The 17,162-nt window shown below is 37.6% G+C and overlaps 1 protein-coding gene across 1 annotated transcript in view; it reads right to left on the bottom strand.

Moving 5' to 3' along the window:
• Window positions 1-10,196: 10,196 nt before the first annotated feature.
• LOC309401561 (uncharacterized protein) overlaps window positions 10,197-17,162 on the bottom strand; it is a gene marked incomplete at its 5' end in the record, with an annotated part of 44,332 nt that continues 37,366 nt past the window's right edge. Inside the window, 7 exons of the mRNA XM_081970631.1 lie at window positions 10,197-10,278; window positions 11,911-12,209; window positions 12,983-13,206; window positions 13,358-13,483; window positions 14,163-14,327; window positions 15,211-15,367; window positions 15,776-15,858. Coding sequence (XP_081826757.1) covers window positions 10,253-10,278; window positions 11,911-12,209; window positions 12,983-13,206; window positions 13,358-13,483; window positions 14,163-14,327; window positions 15,211-15,367; window positions 15,776-15,858 — 1,080 coding nt within the window. The 3' untranslated portion in view covers window positions 10,197-10,252. The remainder of the gene's footprint in view (window positions 10,279-11,910; window positions 12,210-12,982; window positions 13,207-13,357; window positions 13,484-14,162; window positions 14,328-15,210; window positions 15,368-15,775; window positions 15,859-17,162) is intronic.

Here is a 17,162-nt window from a genome sequence, read left to right as displayed (position 1 = left end):
AAAAGCTATAAATCTTTTTTTCCTGCATATTTCCGAGTGTGCATTAGTTCTATGAGGAAAGAGCCTCATTCAAGGCAAATAGGAACTATAGGGGTGGTAGGGTGGAGAGAATCAGGATTAGCTGTGAAAGTGTGTGTCAGAAGTTAAAGCCCATGCTGTTGTCCCAAAATTGATTTGTTATTGATGTAAAAAACATACAACCATGTGATTTGTTCCGTATTTAGTTTAGTCCCAATATATTTTAGGGTTATTAACAAACTTTTGCATCCTCTAAAATTCCTATAGAACTTTAAGAAGACTTTGCTTGTAACTTTATGCCATTTATGCTCAAAGGAAGACTTTTGCTGATGTTCAGATTTTGATTTCTTATTCTTTAATAATTCTCATACAGAGCTGGACAGACTAAAGCCCCATGAACACACATGGTCTTCAAAATGCTCATGCCATCCAGAAATTGTCAAGTTGCTACCAGATTTTAAGTTGTGTGGTGATAGTGTTGGAAGAAATGTCCTTCTGGGTTCGCCCCCAAGTGGGGAAAAATACACTGGAGGCATGGAGGCTGCTTACAAAGATGTTTTAATGGAGGACAGGACGCATGGCTGGAGGTCCTGGGGAAAAAGGTGTCACATGCTTCAAGGTGTTGGGTGATGAAGAAGAAAAGGGAAGAAGGATCGAAGAAGGGCTTGCAGGACTTTTTATAATCTGTTCGGCCCCACCTATCTGTTTCCTGTTCCTGTGTAAGAAATGTATTCTGATTGGTTTCAGACTCACATGGGCCCATGCAAGAGCAATCCTCTAGCCTGAGTTTTGAATCCAGGTTTGGTTGAATTCTCAGATGCCATGTGGTCAGTTGAGTAAAGGTTTATATTACCATGCCTTCATTCCCATCCCCCTGGAGCTGAAGGGGAGAACTCTTTTATTATGTAAAGTGGACTAGCTCGGGCTTTAATGGCTCATGGACAAAAGGTAGGGGCAGGAAGCTGCAGGGAGAGTTACCTTGTCTTTTTGAAACATGTTTCTTTTCACATCCAGAGAAATATTCTGCCTTTTCAATATTTCCTAGGATATTTCATTTTTCTGGGAGAGGGCTGGGTGATAACTTCCTACAATAGAAAAGGAAAATTATTAAATGCCTAGGTAAAGAATAAGTACACAAACTTAACTTAATTTTAATTAATTAGAAATACCGACCAAATTGGGATCTATACGCATCAGCAGTAACAATAACATGGGTGAAGGATTGGATAGAGCTAAAGAATAAAAGAATTTTGGCCTTAGAAGGCCATGATTTGCAAGCAGGCTGGCATACATTCCTATGGGATGATAAAAATAAAATGCACAAATACTTTCAAAATCATTTAATTAAAAGAACGTTATTGCAAAAATGGCTCAAAATAAAAAAAAATCCACTATGTGAAAATTCCGAATTGACAGAAAGGACGACCCATCCAAATTTTATAGATTTGAACAAAATGCTAAGATACAGAGACTTAATTGATAGACAGGGAAATTTAAAAACAATTGAAGAATTGGCAGAACAGAACATGAAAGTTGACTGGCCAACTTACCTTCAAATCAAAACTAAATACAATAAAACACTAAATTATATGACATCGAAACAGAACCACACGAATTGGATAAAATTATTCAAAGCTCAGATAGAAAGATGATAGGGAGAATATATAAACTTCTCCTGAAGTATAAAATGGAAGAGGAAATTGTGAAAGAACAAATGATAAAATGGGTGCACAACTTTGGCTATAATATTGAATTAACAAATGGGAAAAAATTTGGGAAACAAACTTAAAAATGACATTATCAGTTGCATACAAGGAAAACCAGTACAAAATGTTTTATAGATGGCACCTGGCACCAACAAGGTTAGCTAAAATCTTAACAAATACCTCCCCAAAATGTTGGAAATGTGAATCAATTCACAGAACATATTACCATTTATGGTGGACCTGTGAGGAGGCTAAAGATTTTTGGAAAAAGATCAAAAATTGGCTGGAGACAATAACGGGTTAAAATAGAATGGAAACCTGGATTTTTTAAATTAGGAATAATATCTGCGAAATACCCCCCCCCCCCCCAAAAAAATATCCAGTATTTAATACTAGATATAATTACGGCGGCAAGGATTGCCTTTGCCCAGAAATGGAAAAACAAATTAACTCCAAGCGAAGATGAAATAATAAGAAAGGTTATGGATTGTGCTGAAATGGACAAACAAAATAAATAAATTCAGGGAAAAGAAGAACCAGAATTCTACCAGATATGGGATAAATGGTATAGGTGGATGGAGGAAAGAAACAAGAATCAATGAAGGAATATAACAAAACTCAAAAATAACAGTTATGAGTAAAATAAGAGAATTAAGAATGGTGAAATACAATAGAAGGGGAAATAATATAAGGTGAACGCTATCGATTGATAATTGCTATTAGAAAGAACAGGAAGCTCCTGTTTGTATTGCATTGTGTAAATGTGGTGTACGTCTAAGTTGTGTGTGTGTGTATTTTACATGTTTGTTAATAAAATTGAGAAAAAAAAGAATTCTTTATTGGCCAAGTGTGGTTGGACACACAAGGAATTTGTCTTTGGTACATATGCTCTCAGTGTACATAAAAGAAAAGCTATATTTGTCACAAATCATAAGGTACAACACTTAATGATAGTCCTAGGATACAAATAAACAATCAATTGTTAGACTAAAAAAAATACCATGTTTCCCTGAAAATAAGACAAAAATATTTTCTTTTGACCCCCGAAATAAGCACTTGGCCTTATTTTCAGGGAGGTCTTATTATTGTTGAGGTGCAGGAGCGGTGAGCGTGGTCACCTCATGGCTGCTGCTATGTTGTAATATTTGGGGGGAGGGCTTATTTTAGAGCATACGCTTACAATCCCGATTGGGCTTATTATCTAAGGAGGTCTTATTTTAGGGAAACAGGGTATAAATGAAATTAGTTAATTTTTGTCAATCAAAGGACATATGAAGCCTTATGAAATGGCTACACTTTTGCTACATTATACTACATTTTGCACACAATGAAGTCCTTTTGGGCACACCAGGAAACTTCCTCCGACTGCCCTCTAATTCCTTAAAGTATTTGAGCAGAGGCCAAACATACCTTCACGCTGAGAAGGAGGGGAGGCACTTATCATGGACTGAACTCTCAGTGACCTGAGGGTGGGCTGTCTCTGGTATCCCTAGGGATCAATCACTGTTTTGTTTTCAGCTCTGAACCTTTTGGGTGAGGAATGATCTGCATTCCACTTGAATAGCTTCATCTCCTTCTCTGCATACCTCTCTGGCACAACCTGAAGCAACAGATTTCTGGAAAAGAAAAACAAATGCATCTAAGTGCTCAAAACACAATTCGTTGCTCTTGGAAACAAAATCTATGTCATCACAGTAGAGAAGAGTCTTTGCTTTCCCCTAAAACAAGCTGCCCAGCATTTTCTTCCCCAAAGGCCAAACTTGTTTTTGGAGTAGCGTAGCATAAAGGTCTCGCTACAACAAATCAGGGTAAGGTGAGGGCCAAAAATACATGTTTCAATTCTAATATAAAATAACAATTTCATACTGATTTTTGTGTATCATTTTCCTGCTTCACTGCGTTATAAATTAAAATTTAACAGCAACCTTTGTAACAGCTACGGAGGCTGCATCTATTTTCACTGGGTGTGTTGCTTGGGGAATATGATAAATTCCTTCCTCTGCTCTTGAAGAAACAATAATTGGATCCACTCAGAGCTGCAGCAGCTTGAGTTTCAGCAACAATCTTTCCCCACCAACTGTGGAGCAATATTGTAAACAGAAGCAGTGCAATCTCATAATAACCTTCAAGTAAATGCACAATGTCCCAAGTGGTTTTAGCACCAGGCAAAGGGTGTCAGACTAAAGATGATAAGTAAGTTTAGATGTTGCAAACCTGATGGGTGAAGCTCGTTTCAAAATGTGTTGTGTCCCAACAAGATTGACATATTGTAATAAATGAAGTCATCATTTCATATTTGTCAAGACCAATTCTACCACCGGGCAGAGTGAGGCAGTTATCTCAGCTGTCGAAGTAGACATAATGATGGGCAGCATATACATTTAATAATAAATAAATAAGAATATCCATACTTAGCTTTGTCCAACCATATGGCTAACCTGCTCCTTTCTGATGTCACAGAAGATCCTGCCAGTGTTAAAGAAAAGTTTGCATACCAATGTACTATGCTTTTGCACATGTAAGTTGAGAGATGCCATATTATTCACTGACACACATGAAAGGGAGGATATCTTTGATCTCCAGATCTTTCAAGCATCAACCATTCTTGATTTACAGTACATTTATTATATTAATTAGAAATAATAATTATAAGACAATACAGGCTTGAAACATGTTGTGCAATGGAAGCACACCTATGGTGTTGAACTGTTGAGGTATGTGTGCCTATGCCACTTCATCTACTTACTTTTCCTCCATTCACTTCGCGGCTGGTAATTTTGTTATAATCAGATGCCAAGGTTATACCGCAGAAATAAGATTTCAGCTTTCCTTTGAATCATAGAATGGAAAAGACTGTTAGGCAGATCTTAGAATGCCCAAATGTGTCTACTAAATGCTCGAAGTAGGTTTTGGGAACAAACATTCCAGGGTTAAAAATATTAGCAATTTTTTTTGCCTGGTTTCTGGGTGGCATGGATGGTGGGTGTGGCCTAGTCTGTCTCCTGCACCATGGCAGGGGGGGTGTTTTTGCCTTCCCCATGCTCTGGAGTCTTTCCTTAAGCCTCTGGGTGGGTGAAAACAGCCTCCCCAGGTTCCGGAGGCCCTCTGGAAGCGGGCCCATTTTTGGCCTTCCCCCAGCCTCTGCGCACACCCTGTGATTACCTGCATTCAAAATGGGCCACGTATCAACTCCTGGGAGGGGAGGGGAGGGGAGGGGAGGGGGAAGGTGGGTCAACCTGGAGTGGGATTTGGGGGTTCTCCAAATTGCACAGAATCTTAGCTAGAGGTTCTCCTGAACCCATGCGAACCCCCAGCAGCCCACTCCTGAAACTTTCCATATATGGAGCCAGCAGTGGGTTTATAGATACATGGCTGGAACATAAATTGGATTGCTGGAATGAGGGCTTTTCATTGTAACAAAATCCATAAAGGAGAGAGAGGCAGAATCACAACAACAGGTACTGCTTCCAATCTCAACTTATTTTATGGAAGACGGGATTAAGGCATCACATAGTACAACTGCAAAAAAAAATTCTATAGGTAATTCCAGATAACTAGACTTCCCCCTCACCCCCATTTCACAGTGAAGTTGCTTTTTCAGATCATACATTTTCTACTTCATTTACTGATGATGAAAGGAAAGTCGCTTGAAGAGAAACCTGCATTAATTGCATATGACTTTCCAGCTTAACCTAAAACTTTGGTATACTTGCTGGTCTCTCATTTAAGTAGTAGCCAAATAGTTTGTGCATCCAGACACACCAAGCCATCTGCTGCCATCTGCTGCTACATCCTCTCTTTGTGAATGTGGAGGTATCTTCATTTATACATACGTAACTAAACAGATTCACTTTGAAGCCCAGGATGTCGTTCTTCATGCTGATATGTTATTTGTCTGGCCTAAATTGAAATATTGTTTTCTTCTGCTGGAATCTAGACGGTATCTGTGATTTATAGTTTTATGTTTAAAAATGGCTGCCAATAGATGTATTGTGACAGTATTGTGTTTGCTGCACCACCTTGTGGTGCTCAGAGCTACATTGCTGTCCTAAAGCAGCATGGGATGTTGAATGACACATAATAAGAGACGTTTTGTGCCTTCTGCCTCATGAGTGCCTCGAAGGAAATATATTTTATGACATTTCACAAGGCTTATGAAAGGCTTCATTCTCCATTTCCTGCAGGTGTCACTCTTGTATTTTCATACTAGATACCTAAGGGAAACTGTCAATGCATTAATCCATCAAGAATGTGATTTACCCTGATGTAGATGACAGTTGATATCAGTGTACCTGCAGCTTTAATTAAAATCTGATCAAAGTATACTCTCTTTTTTCTTTTACACAATTCATTTTTGTCACTTCCAAATCAAGTGTATTTTGAGAAATTGACCTGATTTTCTCCATTATCTGATCCCAGGTTGTTTGACAATAATATTATTGTTGAATTAACCTTTGTGATGAAGCCAAGGAAGTATTGTAAAGCAGAAATACATAACTCTGGCCCAAAACTCTCTAACGCTTTGATTAAAACTCCAAACCACCAAACAAGGTGTACATTCTTATTGAGTCAGGAAGGAAATATGATTTAATATCTGACAAATAATTACATCAGTTCAATTAATACCTTATTATTAATTTATGTCTATTATGTTTAGATTCAATTGAATTTTATTTTTGCCCTGACTCTTCTAAAAATCATCCCTATGTAAGACTTAGGCCTTTTAAAAAAGATCTAGTCCTAAGATTTATTCAACACAGCTTGAAAAAGAAATGGCTGGTTATATAGATTCCTGATCCTGAAAGTATTGTGTAGTGTGGGTCTGAACTAAAGCATCATTAGGATTCCCTTCACATTCTGAAGATGATTCCCAGTGTTTAGCAGGGTTTTTCACGTGAAGGGCATGAAATGTGCAACTGGTCCACTGACTCAACAGGATACGAGATGATTGTGACTCAGTAGTAATGGAAAAAGTCAAATTGCATGTGTGGAAAAGCACTAATCTCTCTTTCAATCTCTACATCATATCATATTTCATAAATTGAACTATTGGGTCAGGAGCCTGAGTTCAGTGATGTTCATTCATAACTAGAAGCTTTGGGCTAGAACTTGAACATGGCACAAAATAAAATAATAGATAAGAGGATGTCCTTTTCCTGGTTAGCTGGGCAGGTCTGAATTCCCTGAGCTATCCTCTTCTTCCTTGAAAATCCCACTAGGTAAATGAAAGCAAGAAATCAACTCCACAAGAAGGCTAATACTACTTTTATTAAGATGGGACATAACAATAAAAACTTGCAAGACTTATTGTCATGTAGCTCCTCCTCTGTCATTATCATTCAGTGAATTAGAGAGGATTCTGAGCTGCATCTGAACAGATGAAAGTTCAGATTCTTGTCTAATTTTTTCCACAAAAGCATTTTTTTTCTTATTCTGTATTTTGCTCCCCCTTTTTAGCTGAGCCCTAGATTGTATTGCTAAGGTCTGTATTATCTATCTCAGAGTTATCAAACTTGCAGCCTATGGCTGGATGCTAAGCACCGGCCACACCCAGCCTGGTTTAGGGAAAGGGAGGGGGAGAATTATGATATGTCACATGAGGACAATGTGGCACCGTGAGTTTGACACCCCTGATCTATCTGCATTGAGAGAAGCAAGTATAGAGGTGCTCCTTGGTTTACTATCATAATGGATGGTGACCATCATGGTCATAAGTCATGATGGTCATAAAATGGGTTAGTCATGCAATGACAAAATGTTATGACCTTTTTTGTGGTGGTTGCTAAATAAATCACCATGGCCATTAAGCAACTCCTTGGTTGCTAAACAAATTCCACAGTTGTTAAGTGAATCAATAGGTTACTATGGGCTTTGTTTGAAACTGGAAGTATGTGCCATTTTGTTTTTGCAAAACTATCATAAAACATAGTCATTGGACTCCTGGACACTACAAATAGTTATAAACGTGGCCATTTTGAAGTATCCAAAATTTCAGTGACATGGCCTCAGACTATTATAATTTTGAATGTGAGGCATAAGTATTACTAAGGTAGCCTACCATAACTTCGAATGATTGCTAAGCAACACATCATAAATTGAGGATTATTCGTATTTAACATTTATTTTAAGGATCATTGTTGCAGGTGGCTAAATTAAGCTAGGTGAAAGCAATAAAGAAAACCTTCAAAATGAAAGAGTATAGAGATTATTATTGTCTGGTTTTTTAAAAAGTGGCTATTGCACCTAAGAGATATTTTCTGGACACTCAAGGAAGAGGAGAAAATGACTTCTCTTTATTTGAAAATGTAACTGAGAAATGGGAAGGCATTTTCAAATCAGCCATGCCCAGTGATGGGATTCAATTTTTTTACTACCAGTTCTGTGGGCATGGCTTGGTGGGCATGGCAGGGAAAAGATACTGTAAAATCTCCATTCCCTCCACACTCCAGGGGAAGGTTACTAGAAAATCCCCATTTCCTCCCGATCAGCTGGGACCTAGGAGGCAGAGAATAGATAGGGTCGGGGACAGTCAGAGGTGATATTTGCCAGTTCTCCAAACTATTCAAAATTTCCACTACCAGTTCTCCAGAACTGGTCAGAACCTGCTGAATACCATCTCTGATCATGCCAGAGAGGAGTAGAGACAAAGCAGCAGCAGCCACAGGAGAGCAGTCAAAAAAGGCATAATGGTGTTTATGTGTATGATCAGAGCCCTATCCTACAAAACCCTACAATGTTGATATGGGAACAAGAGGTGTTTCCCATCACAATTGCCATTTTTACTTTTTCACACAAAAATCTGCAGCAGAATAACACATACTTAGATCCAGAAAATGTCTACAGGGAGTCCTCAACGTACAGCCATAATGGAATCTGCCCATTATGGTTGTATGTTATGACCATTGTAAATTGGGTTTACAATTGGTCATAACTTTGAACAATCACTAAGTGACCTGTATATAAATACCCAGAGCTCTTAACAATGGACCTTTATAGTTCTGGAAGTTTGCCAGGTTGCTGAAAGACTACACTAGTAGCTCAAAACATGAATGAAATGAAAACCCTAAAATGATGCCAATGTCTGCATCATCATCAAGAACAACAACAATTACATTTTGTTCTGTTTCTCCCCCCACCCCCACCCCCACACACACCCATGTCATGTACCCTGTGTGACTGAATTTAATAATGTTAAAGAGCCCTGGTGGCGCAGTGGTTAGAGTGCAGTACTGCAGGCTACTTCTGCTGACTGTTGGCTGACTGCAATTTGGCAGTTCAAATCTCACTGGTCCAAGGTTGACTCAGCCTTCCAACCTTGGGTAAAATGAGGACCCAAATTGTTGGAGGCAATATGCTAACTCTGTAAACTGCGTAGAGAGGGCTGTAAAAGACTGTAAAGTGGTATATAAGTCTAAGTGTTATTGCTATTTTAACATATTAATAGTGTCTGGATCTTCTTTTTACCTTTTAGGTTATTTTAATTACTATTAATTATAATCATACTATCACTGTTGTGTTGTTACCTCCTCCACATAATGTACCACCAATAAAACTATCAACAACAACAACCAAGAAATGAGATTGTAAGACTTGATCTATCTTCTCAAAGAAATGGATGCATAAGGGACAGAAACTGAGGTAAGCAATGTGGATGCTACTTAGACTTCAACACTTAGGATCACAGTGGACCAGACTTATGGTCCATTTTATGCTACCAAAGTATATATTTATTGAGAATTATCTTGTCCCTAAATGGAGGCACAATTTCAGATGTTTGTAAAGTAACTTTTACTGTTGGTAGAAAATCAGCAATATTTTTTTCTCTGTAAAAAATAATAAAAGCCCAGAGTTGCTTGATAATGGGTAGTATATGAGCTTAATAAAATAAAATAAAAATACAATTCTGTTTCTTCAGATAGAAATGAGAATTGTAAAAAATGCAATCCTTAATTACACATAAACAGTTACTTAGCATCCAACCACATATACTTTGTTGATGCACAACTTGCCAATGTATTATTTCAAATGTAAGCTTGTATTTGGAATGGCTGCTTTAATTCAAAAACTGCCTCTAGCAGAGTTTCACATTGTCAGCTGAAAGGTATGTTGGATTGTTTTAAAAAGAGCATTAATTCCCTCTGTGAGTGGAGATTTGCAAAGACATTTGTAAAGTCTGAACCACATCTATAGATTATTTACACTAATTAAATGCTTGCATGGCAAAAATAACAAGAGAGAGAGATTTTTTTTGATTGCAACAAGCAGCAACAGAGCTTTATTAGACAATTTTCCTTAGTATCAAAGCTGAAGGACAGTCACAAATGAACTGAAGAGAGAGAAAGCATATCCTCCAAGAAAATGCTTTAAAGAGTGGATGACACAAGTATTAAGGTGAAACAGAGAAATCTTTTGTGATGGTCATTGACATAGAAATGGAAGATCAGAGACCTATCTACTGTGAGGATTTATGCAGAGAATTTGAGCAGATCTTTTTCGATCATAGAAATTCTTGGAGGAATTTGGAAGTATCAGTCACAAGATTTTCTTCCATGTCCTGTCGAAAAAGACAAAGAGGGAAAAATGAATCTATGTGAAAACTGGCAAATACAAACAACAAGAACTGAGAAGCAAAACTCATGGGTTTTTGGTGGTCAAATATGTTTTCTAAAGAGCAAGAGGAAGTCTGTTCCCTGCAGAGACTCTCTTTATCTCAATAGAAGGCAATAAGCAACCAACAAACCCTTTGAAATGATGGGTTTTATATTACTTTAAACATTTAAAAGCATTTCAGATACTGAACAGCAGCAAATGTTATAAATTCATTTAAATTAAAGTCTCTTGTAACTTTCTGGAAAAATAGGCAAGCTGTCTTAGGGTGTTCTGAATTTTTTTTAGAACTAATCTAAATGAACAAAACAATATTTTTTTCCAATTTATCAGCATCTTTCAGATGGTCTCCTTCCATTTTCTTTGTTTCATCTCAAAGGTAATCTATCCTTGCCCAGACTGATGGCAGGGACATTTCCACAGGGTGACAGAAAATGAAGATGTGCAGGAGAAGAAATGACAGAACCTGGGATGGAGTTAGAGGAGGGATCAGCCTAGAATCTCTATGTAGCCACAAGTGGACCAAGTCCAACCTCCCTTGAATTCCATTGACCCTATCTAATTCCAAGCAGGTGTTAAGCATTAGTTGAGAAACTTCCTGTGCATGGGCTGCTTAGCAATAAAAAAGTTTAATTGGACCTTCACATGTGGACCTGGTCTTTTGCACCTGAGAAAGTGACAATTATGACCCATTCGATCAAAGCTCCATCCCTTGTTTAGGCACCCAAAATATGTATTGGGAGGAGAGTGTTTAAAAGCAAATAGTGAAAAAAACTTGATAACTCTGTTTGCAGATAAAATAAAGTACCTCACAAAATTTCAAAAGTTACAGGAGAAGACTGGGATGGTAACGTGTAGCTGTTATGTTGGGCTAACCTCCATTTAAATAACCCAGTTCAGATGAGACAAAGAAAATGGAAGAATTTCTTATATAGGGTCCTGAGAATCCAAGGTTTAAGCCAAAAACCAAAATTAAGGAGGTGCCTGGATTCAGAGGTGCTCAGGATTTAGAGGTACTGTCTTTGACATTGAATGATCAAATGTATGCTAAATTCTGCCTCAACCCCCACCCCCCACCCCAAACAGCAATCTATATGAAGCCCCCAGTTTGGTTGCCATTTGTACAATGATTACATTGCCCATCTTTTGCTCTTCTGCAAGGCCAACAAAGTGATGTCCTCTGCCTGTTATAGATTCCAGCCTCAAATTTAGCTCTGGTTCCTACTACTAATCTGAGGAACTCTGAACTCTGCAAAATATAGCCTCAACCACTAATTCCAAGCTTTATGGGCAGCTTGGATGGATGGAACTGAACCCTGTATTTAGGATAGTAGACACAGTGGCCATATCATTGTCAAACCAAATGATACATAATTCCTGCATAGATGATGGTCAGATACAGCATGGTAATTTTCCAGCATTCCTATTTCTGATTTTCCATAGTTAATAAGACTTTATGTACTTTTCCATTAAAGAGTTTTCCATTATTATAAAAAGAAATATGCTACATTTAAAGTCACCTTTACTTATTAATATTATTCTTTCCCGCAAGCAAAGAAAGAAAAAAGATAATTCTCACCTGTTTTGCACCCCTGAGAATGTGAAGATGTGGGATAGGACTGAGGACGTGAAGAAATTCCTCCTCCAATATGTCCTCTGCCAATGCCTCCTCCTCCTACACAGACGCCTCCTCCACCAAGGCTTCCTCCGCTGATGCTTCCTCCACTGACACCTCCGCCTACACAAACACCTCCTCCACCGAGGCTTCCTCCACTGACACCTCCTCCTACACAAACACCTCCTCCGCTGATGCTTCCTCCACCTCTTCTGCCACCTCCATGTCCTCCTCCATGTCCTCCTCCATATACCCCTGAGCCACTGGAAGAAGAGAAATATAACCTCTTATAATATATTTCTGACATGTGTAATCCATCCATCCATCAACTACTAATAGAAATTCTTACCCAGGGAACGAATCCCCGCCCCTCAAATAAAATAACTATTATGATGTTAGCATCAAGCTCAGTAATATAATTATGATTTAAGCTGGGAAAAATTTCTACATTAATTCTAGGAGATCATCTCCCAACTGGTTTTGTCAGTATTTGTCTACATGGACTAGTGGTATAAGTCAATTCAAGGCAATGTGGTAACTTTGTTCACTATAGTTATTCATTACCACTTTCCTTCTTAATTCACAGACCTACTTTAGGCATTATATATGTAAATTTACCCTCTTCTAAGTAAATTGCATAACCTGTTTCTAGTCATGTTTTTTTCCAGTGACAGTTAATACTACTGAATTTCAGTTCACAGGGAAACAAAACTAGAGTTTGAGTACAGCTCAACTCTACCCTTCTTGGCTTCCATAGGAACTGAAATTTTGTAGTATTACTTTTACTCTAGAAGCAATGGTAACTTTGGTTAAAAAAAATGTCACTGAAGCAATGTCAGTAAGATTTGTGTTAAGGTTGTGCAGAATGTTCACAAGTTAAGCACAATATGACACCCTAAAAGGGCTAAAACGTTCCAGGAGATGCTTATGATTTAATGATAAATGATTATCAGCAAGCTTTGTTCAAGAGCACAGACCCTAACTCCTTCCTGGAAAGCAATCAATTCACATTTTCTACATTTCCTAGTCAACATACATTTCTTGCTGCCCTTCCTCAAGCAATCGGCGGTATTGGCAGATTTCCTGTTCCAGACGAGTTTTGATGTCAAGGAGCAGCTGATATTCTTGATTCTGACTTTCAATCTCACACCGGATGCTAGCCAATTCTCCTTCTACTGGCTCAATCATAGCCTGAATCTGTTGTAGCTGCATGTTGTACCGACGTTCTGTATCCTCCAGATTGGTTTGCATAGATTGAATCTGAAAATAGAAAGGCAACACATAGGACCTGATCTTCAAGAAAATGCTGAGGTTCTTTTAGCAGAAGGGAAGGGAGAATATAAATATTTAGTTACTAGACAATCATTTGTATAATATGCTGACTTAATCATTTCCACATGCTGTCACTTACCATGCTTATTTGAGACTGGAGCTCAATCTCAAGGGTTTGGTACTCTCGTCTCAGTTCTGAAAGTTGATGGTTGCTTGAACTTATTTCCTGATCACTTGAAGTCACTTGTTGGCGAACCTCTTCCATCTGAAAGAATCAAAGGAATAAAAATAAGAAAAAAGAAGAAGGTAATGTAGGTGGCATGGGGAAATTGGCAGTGGAATTAGACCATGTTAAGATGTCTTCTTTTGAAAATATCTGATTCATCCTAACAGGCTAGTCCATTTCTTTCTTTCTCCAAAGCCCCTCTCCTTCCATAGCCGGTCTTTTATAGGTACTACTGCATTGCACTGCTCCAACTGCACAACCCTTCAAAGGGGCACAAAGAGACTGATTGCATGTTTTGCTTGGGGGAAGGGATGGGAAAGGGGTCATTGTCATTGTTTTCTCCTTATTTATGGCTTTCCCTGAATTTAGCTATTACTATCAATGAACTACTAATCTGATACTTGCAAGCTGTTTTATGTTAAGAATTATGCTAATCACTTTTTTCTCACCACCTGCAATTTCAGACATTTTTTGTGGGACTCCCATATTTCCTGCTTTTCAGCTCCCATTTCCTCAACCTTATTCAGATTGCTTCTAGGATGTCTTGGGGATATATAAATAGATAGTTAGCTATTTCTTGCAACCTACAACTTGGGCTTCTCTTTGGCTCTTGTCATCAGAGCCCACAAAATATTTCTATATGTTGTGGGTGATGAAAAGCATTTATATTTTCTGATCACTGGAAGATGAACAGACTGTTTAAATATATTTCACTTGCCTTGCTTTCATACCAGGCTTCAACCTCTTTTCGGTTTTGTTCAATGATGTTTTCATATTCACACCGGAGCTGATCTAAACGTTGTTTCAAGTCTTCTCCAGGGGCAGCATTCACTTCAACACTGACATCACCATGGCCTCTCTGGCCTCGGAGTCCTCTCAGTGTCTGTAGTAATGGGGATGAAGAAATGAATCATAAGAAACTGACACTAAAAAACATTTTATGGGGAGAATAACTCAATTTGTAATGTTAAAAAAACCCCAAAATAAATTAGAAGGATGTTTTACATTTCCTTCTCATGAAAGAAAATGTTTTTATGACAGGTCAATGCCTGGCATACATTTGTTTTGTAATCCAGGTCTACCTATGGACAATATAACTTCTTATAGTTCCATGATTTCTTCAGTTTTCTCCCTTCCCTCTCTCTGAAGTTAGATTTCTGACATGAAATGCAAAAGGACTCAACATGCCTTTGGCCACTATGCAAAAATATTCTTAAAATACAAATTACTGGATGGTTATTCCCAGTAAATATAATCATGAGTAGCAGTAGCTTCCCCCCCCCCAATGTATGGGCCCTTTGGGTTGCTCAGATTCACCGTGGCAACAATTTTGTGAATGTTCAAACCACAATCTGCTCCCCAAATTGTGAATTTGCCTACTGAACCAGTTTGTATGTGTGTCTGTGCATAATATTTATTTGTATCCCATCTTTATTAAATTTATCCATCTTCCCCTATGGAAAAAATTAAAAGAAGAAGTAGGCTTGTAAAATGTAGAAATATGAGATTCGGTGAGAAGGTAGATTACTGCATCTTCACAAAATGAAGGGCAAGGTGCCACTTCAAAGACATTTGTTTCCTGGCTGCTGTTTTGTTTTGAATTGTGTCACTGACTCTTTACTACAGAAGTATTGCCTGGCCCAAGATATATCAAGGAACAGCAGTGAAATATTTTTGGGTGTCATTCAATTCATTCTTTGAATTTTACTTGAAAAGTAAGGGTCAGAAGCTCTGAATGTTAGAGTTCTGTTCACTGGTGCTCTTACCTCCTCATGATTCTTCTTCAGACATATCAGCTCTTCTTTGAGGGATTCAAATTGCATTTCCAGTTCTGACTTGGCAAGAGTGAGTTGATCCAAGAGTGGGCGTAATCCATTGATGTCAGCTTCCACATTCTGACGGAGACCAGCTTCAGTGTTATATCTATTCCACAGGAGAGTTTACAGGTTTCATGATTAACACATTTGCACAAAGTGCACCAAAAACAAATCCTCTTGGAAAAAGCTCAACAATCCCCCAAAGTACAATGAAGAGTGAAGATGCTCGGAGATTATTGAAGGCTGAATGTTTATTTAAGAAGAAGAACACATGGAAAAACAAGGAAAAATGGGGATGAAATAGACTGTCTTCCCAAAAAAGCACTTTAAACTGGAGAAATTCTGAAAAGGGACATTTCACACAATGTGATTGTGTGAAACGTCCCATCTTTGAATTGTACTATTACTAGCTACTTGGGGTTTGTAATCAAGAAAGTGGTGTATCTCTTTCTCAGGTAAAATCACTGAGTGCAGCAAAAAAGAAGGAAGCAAGTGAGAAGTGAATCATACTTACTTCAACTTAAAATCTTCGGCAGTCATCCTGGTGTTATCTATATTCAGCAGAATTTTGTTATAATCATCTGTTTCAGCAATCAGCTGAAAAATAAATAAATAATAGAGATGTTTATGACACAGTAATAAGTAAACCACTATGATTGTTTTGATTGCTTGGTACAACTGATGTTGAAATACGTGGTTTCGATTTGTCTGTAAGATTACACTTTAAGAAATGTGAAGTCTGAAAAGGTAACACTTTTTTCTTCTTCTTCTGTCTTTCTTCTCCTACTATTTTTTGGTTAGATATTAGTTCTACTTTTCAGACCTGACTTTATGGATATCTGTTGTGTTTTGCTTATATCTGAAGGCATGACCTCCTGCATCTATGCACCAACATTATTTAGTTTCTCTGACTGCTGGGTTTATGACAGTACCCATTGAAAACCATTTTACTTGAAAAGGAAGAATCACTGATTGACCAATCACATCTATTGTCAATTGGGGTTCCAAGTATTAACTAGTGAACACACATACTTGAATCAATGCCTAGATGGAGAGTTCTGTGCATTAGATATGGAATCATCTGTGCTTCCTGCCCCCTTTCATTATGGCAAATAAGGATTTGAATCTACTTCCCAAACTGATGTCTATCAATATTCTAGACTGGGTTTTTTATATACCTTGCTAGAAAAGATACCAAGAAATCCTAAAACATAGAGAGTGAAAGTAAAAGTAACATTTCCCATTTCAAAGTACATAAAATATGTGTACTTCATAGCTAATTATCATTACAGGATTTCTTGCCTGCCAGGGGTTCCATTTTGCCTAATACCACTCTTTAATATCTTTTTTTTTTGTTTCATCTCTAAAGAAATACTTCTAAATAATTCAGTCTTGTTATATATGATGTTCTCAGTAAATGTATATGAAGAAAATAATATCTCTGCTAAAATATATCTCTTGGAAACCCTGCTGACCTCAACCTGTTATTTTTTTTTTGTTTATATTATATGGTTGATCTGTATTAAATACAGACTGAATGATCAAATGATGCATTTAGAGAATTAAGAATATTTTCAGTTAATAACTTGTTAAATTAGTAACTAATCTTTAAGTTATCATATCAATATTAATCACAATCTAACAAGAATGAAGCATAAGAGCCATAATCCAGATTCTAAGGGCAAATGTAATTTGAAGTATGCATGTCACCTCTGATAAGAATATCTCCTTCCAAGACTGCTATGGCAACCTTTCTCATTTGTAGCACATTAGTGGGCAAAGAACAATTAATGTAAGCATTAACTTAGAGAAGCTGTAGATTATGAAGAATTAAATTAACATTAGTGTGCAAGAATAATTAATGTATGCTTCTTTAGAAAATGATTGTTTCTATCTCATCT

Source organism: Natrix helvetica, assembly GCF_964273705.1.
Source record: "Natrix helvetica genome assembly, chromosome: Z".
Taxonomy (NCBI): Eukaryota; Metazoa; Chordata; class Lepidosauria; order Squamata; family Natricidae; genus Natrix; species Natrix helvetica.
This window is presented reverse-complemented; position numbering and strand designations above follow the sequence as displayed.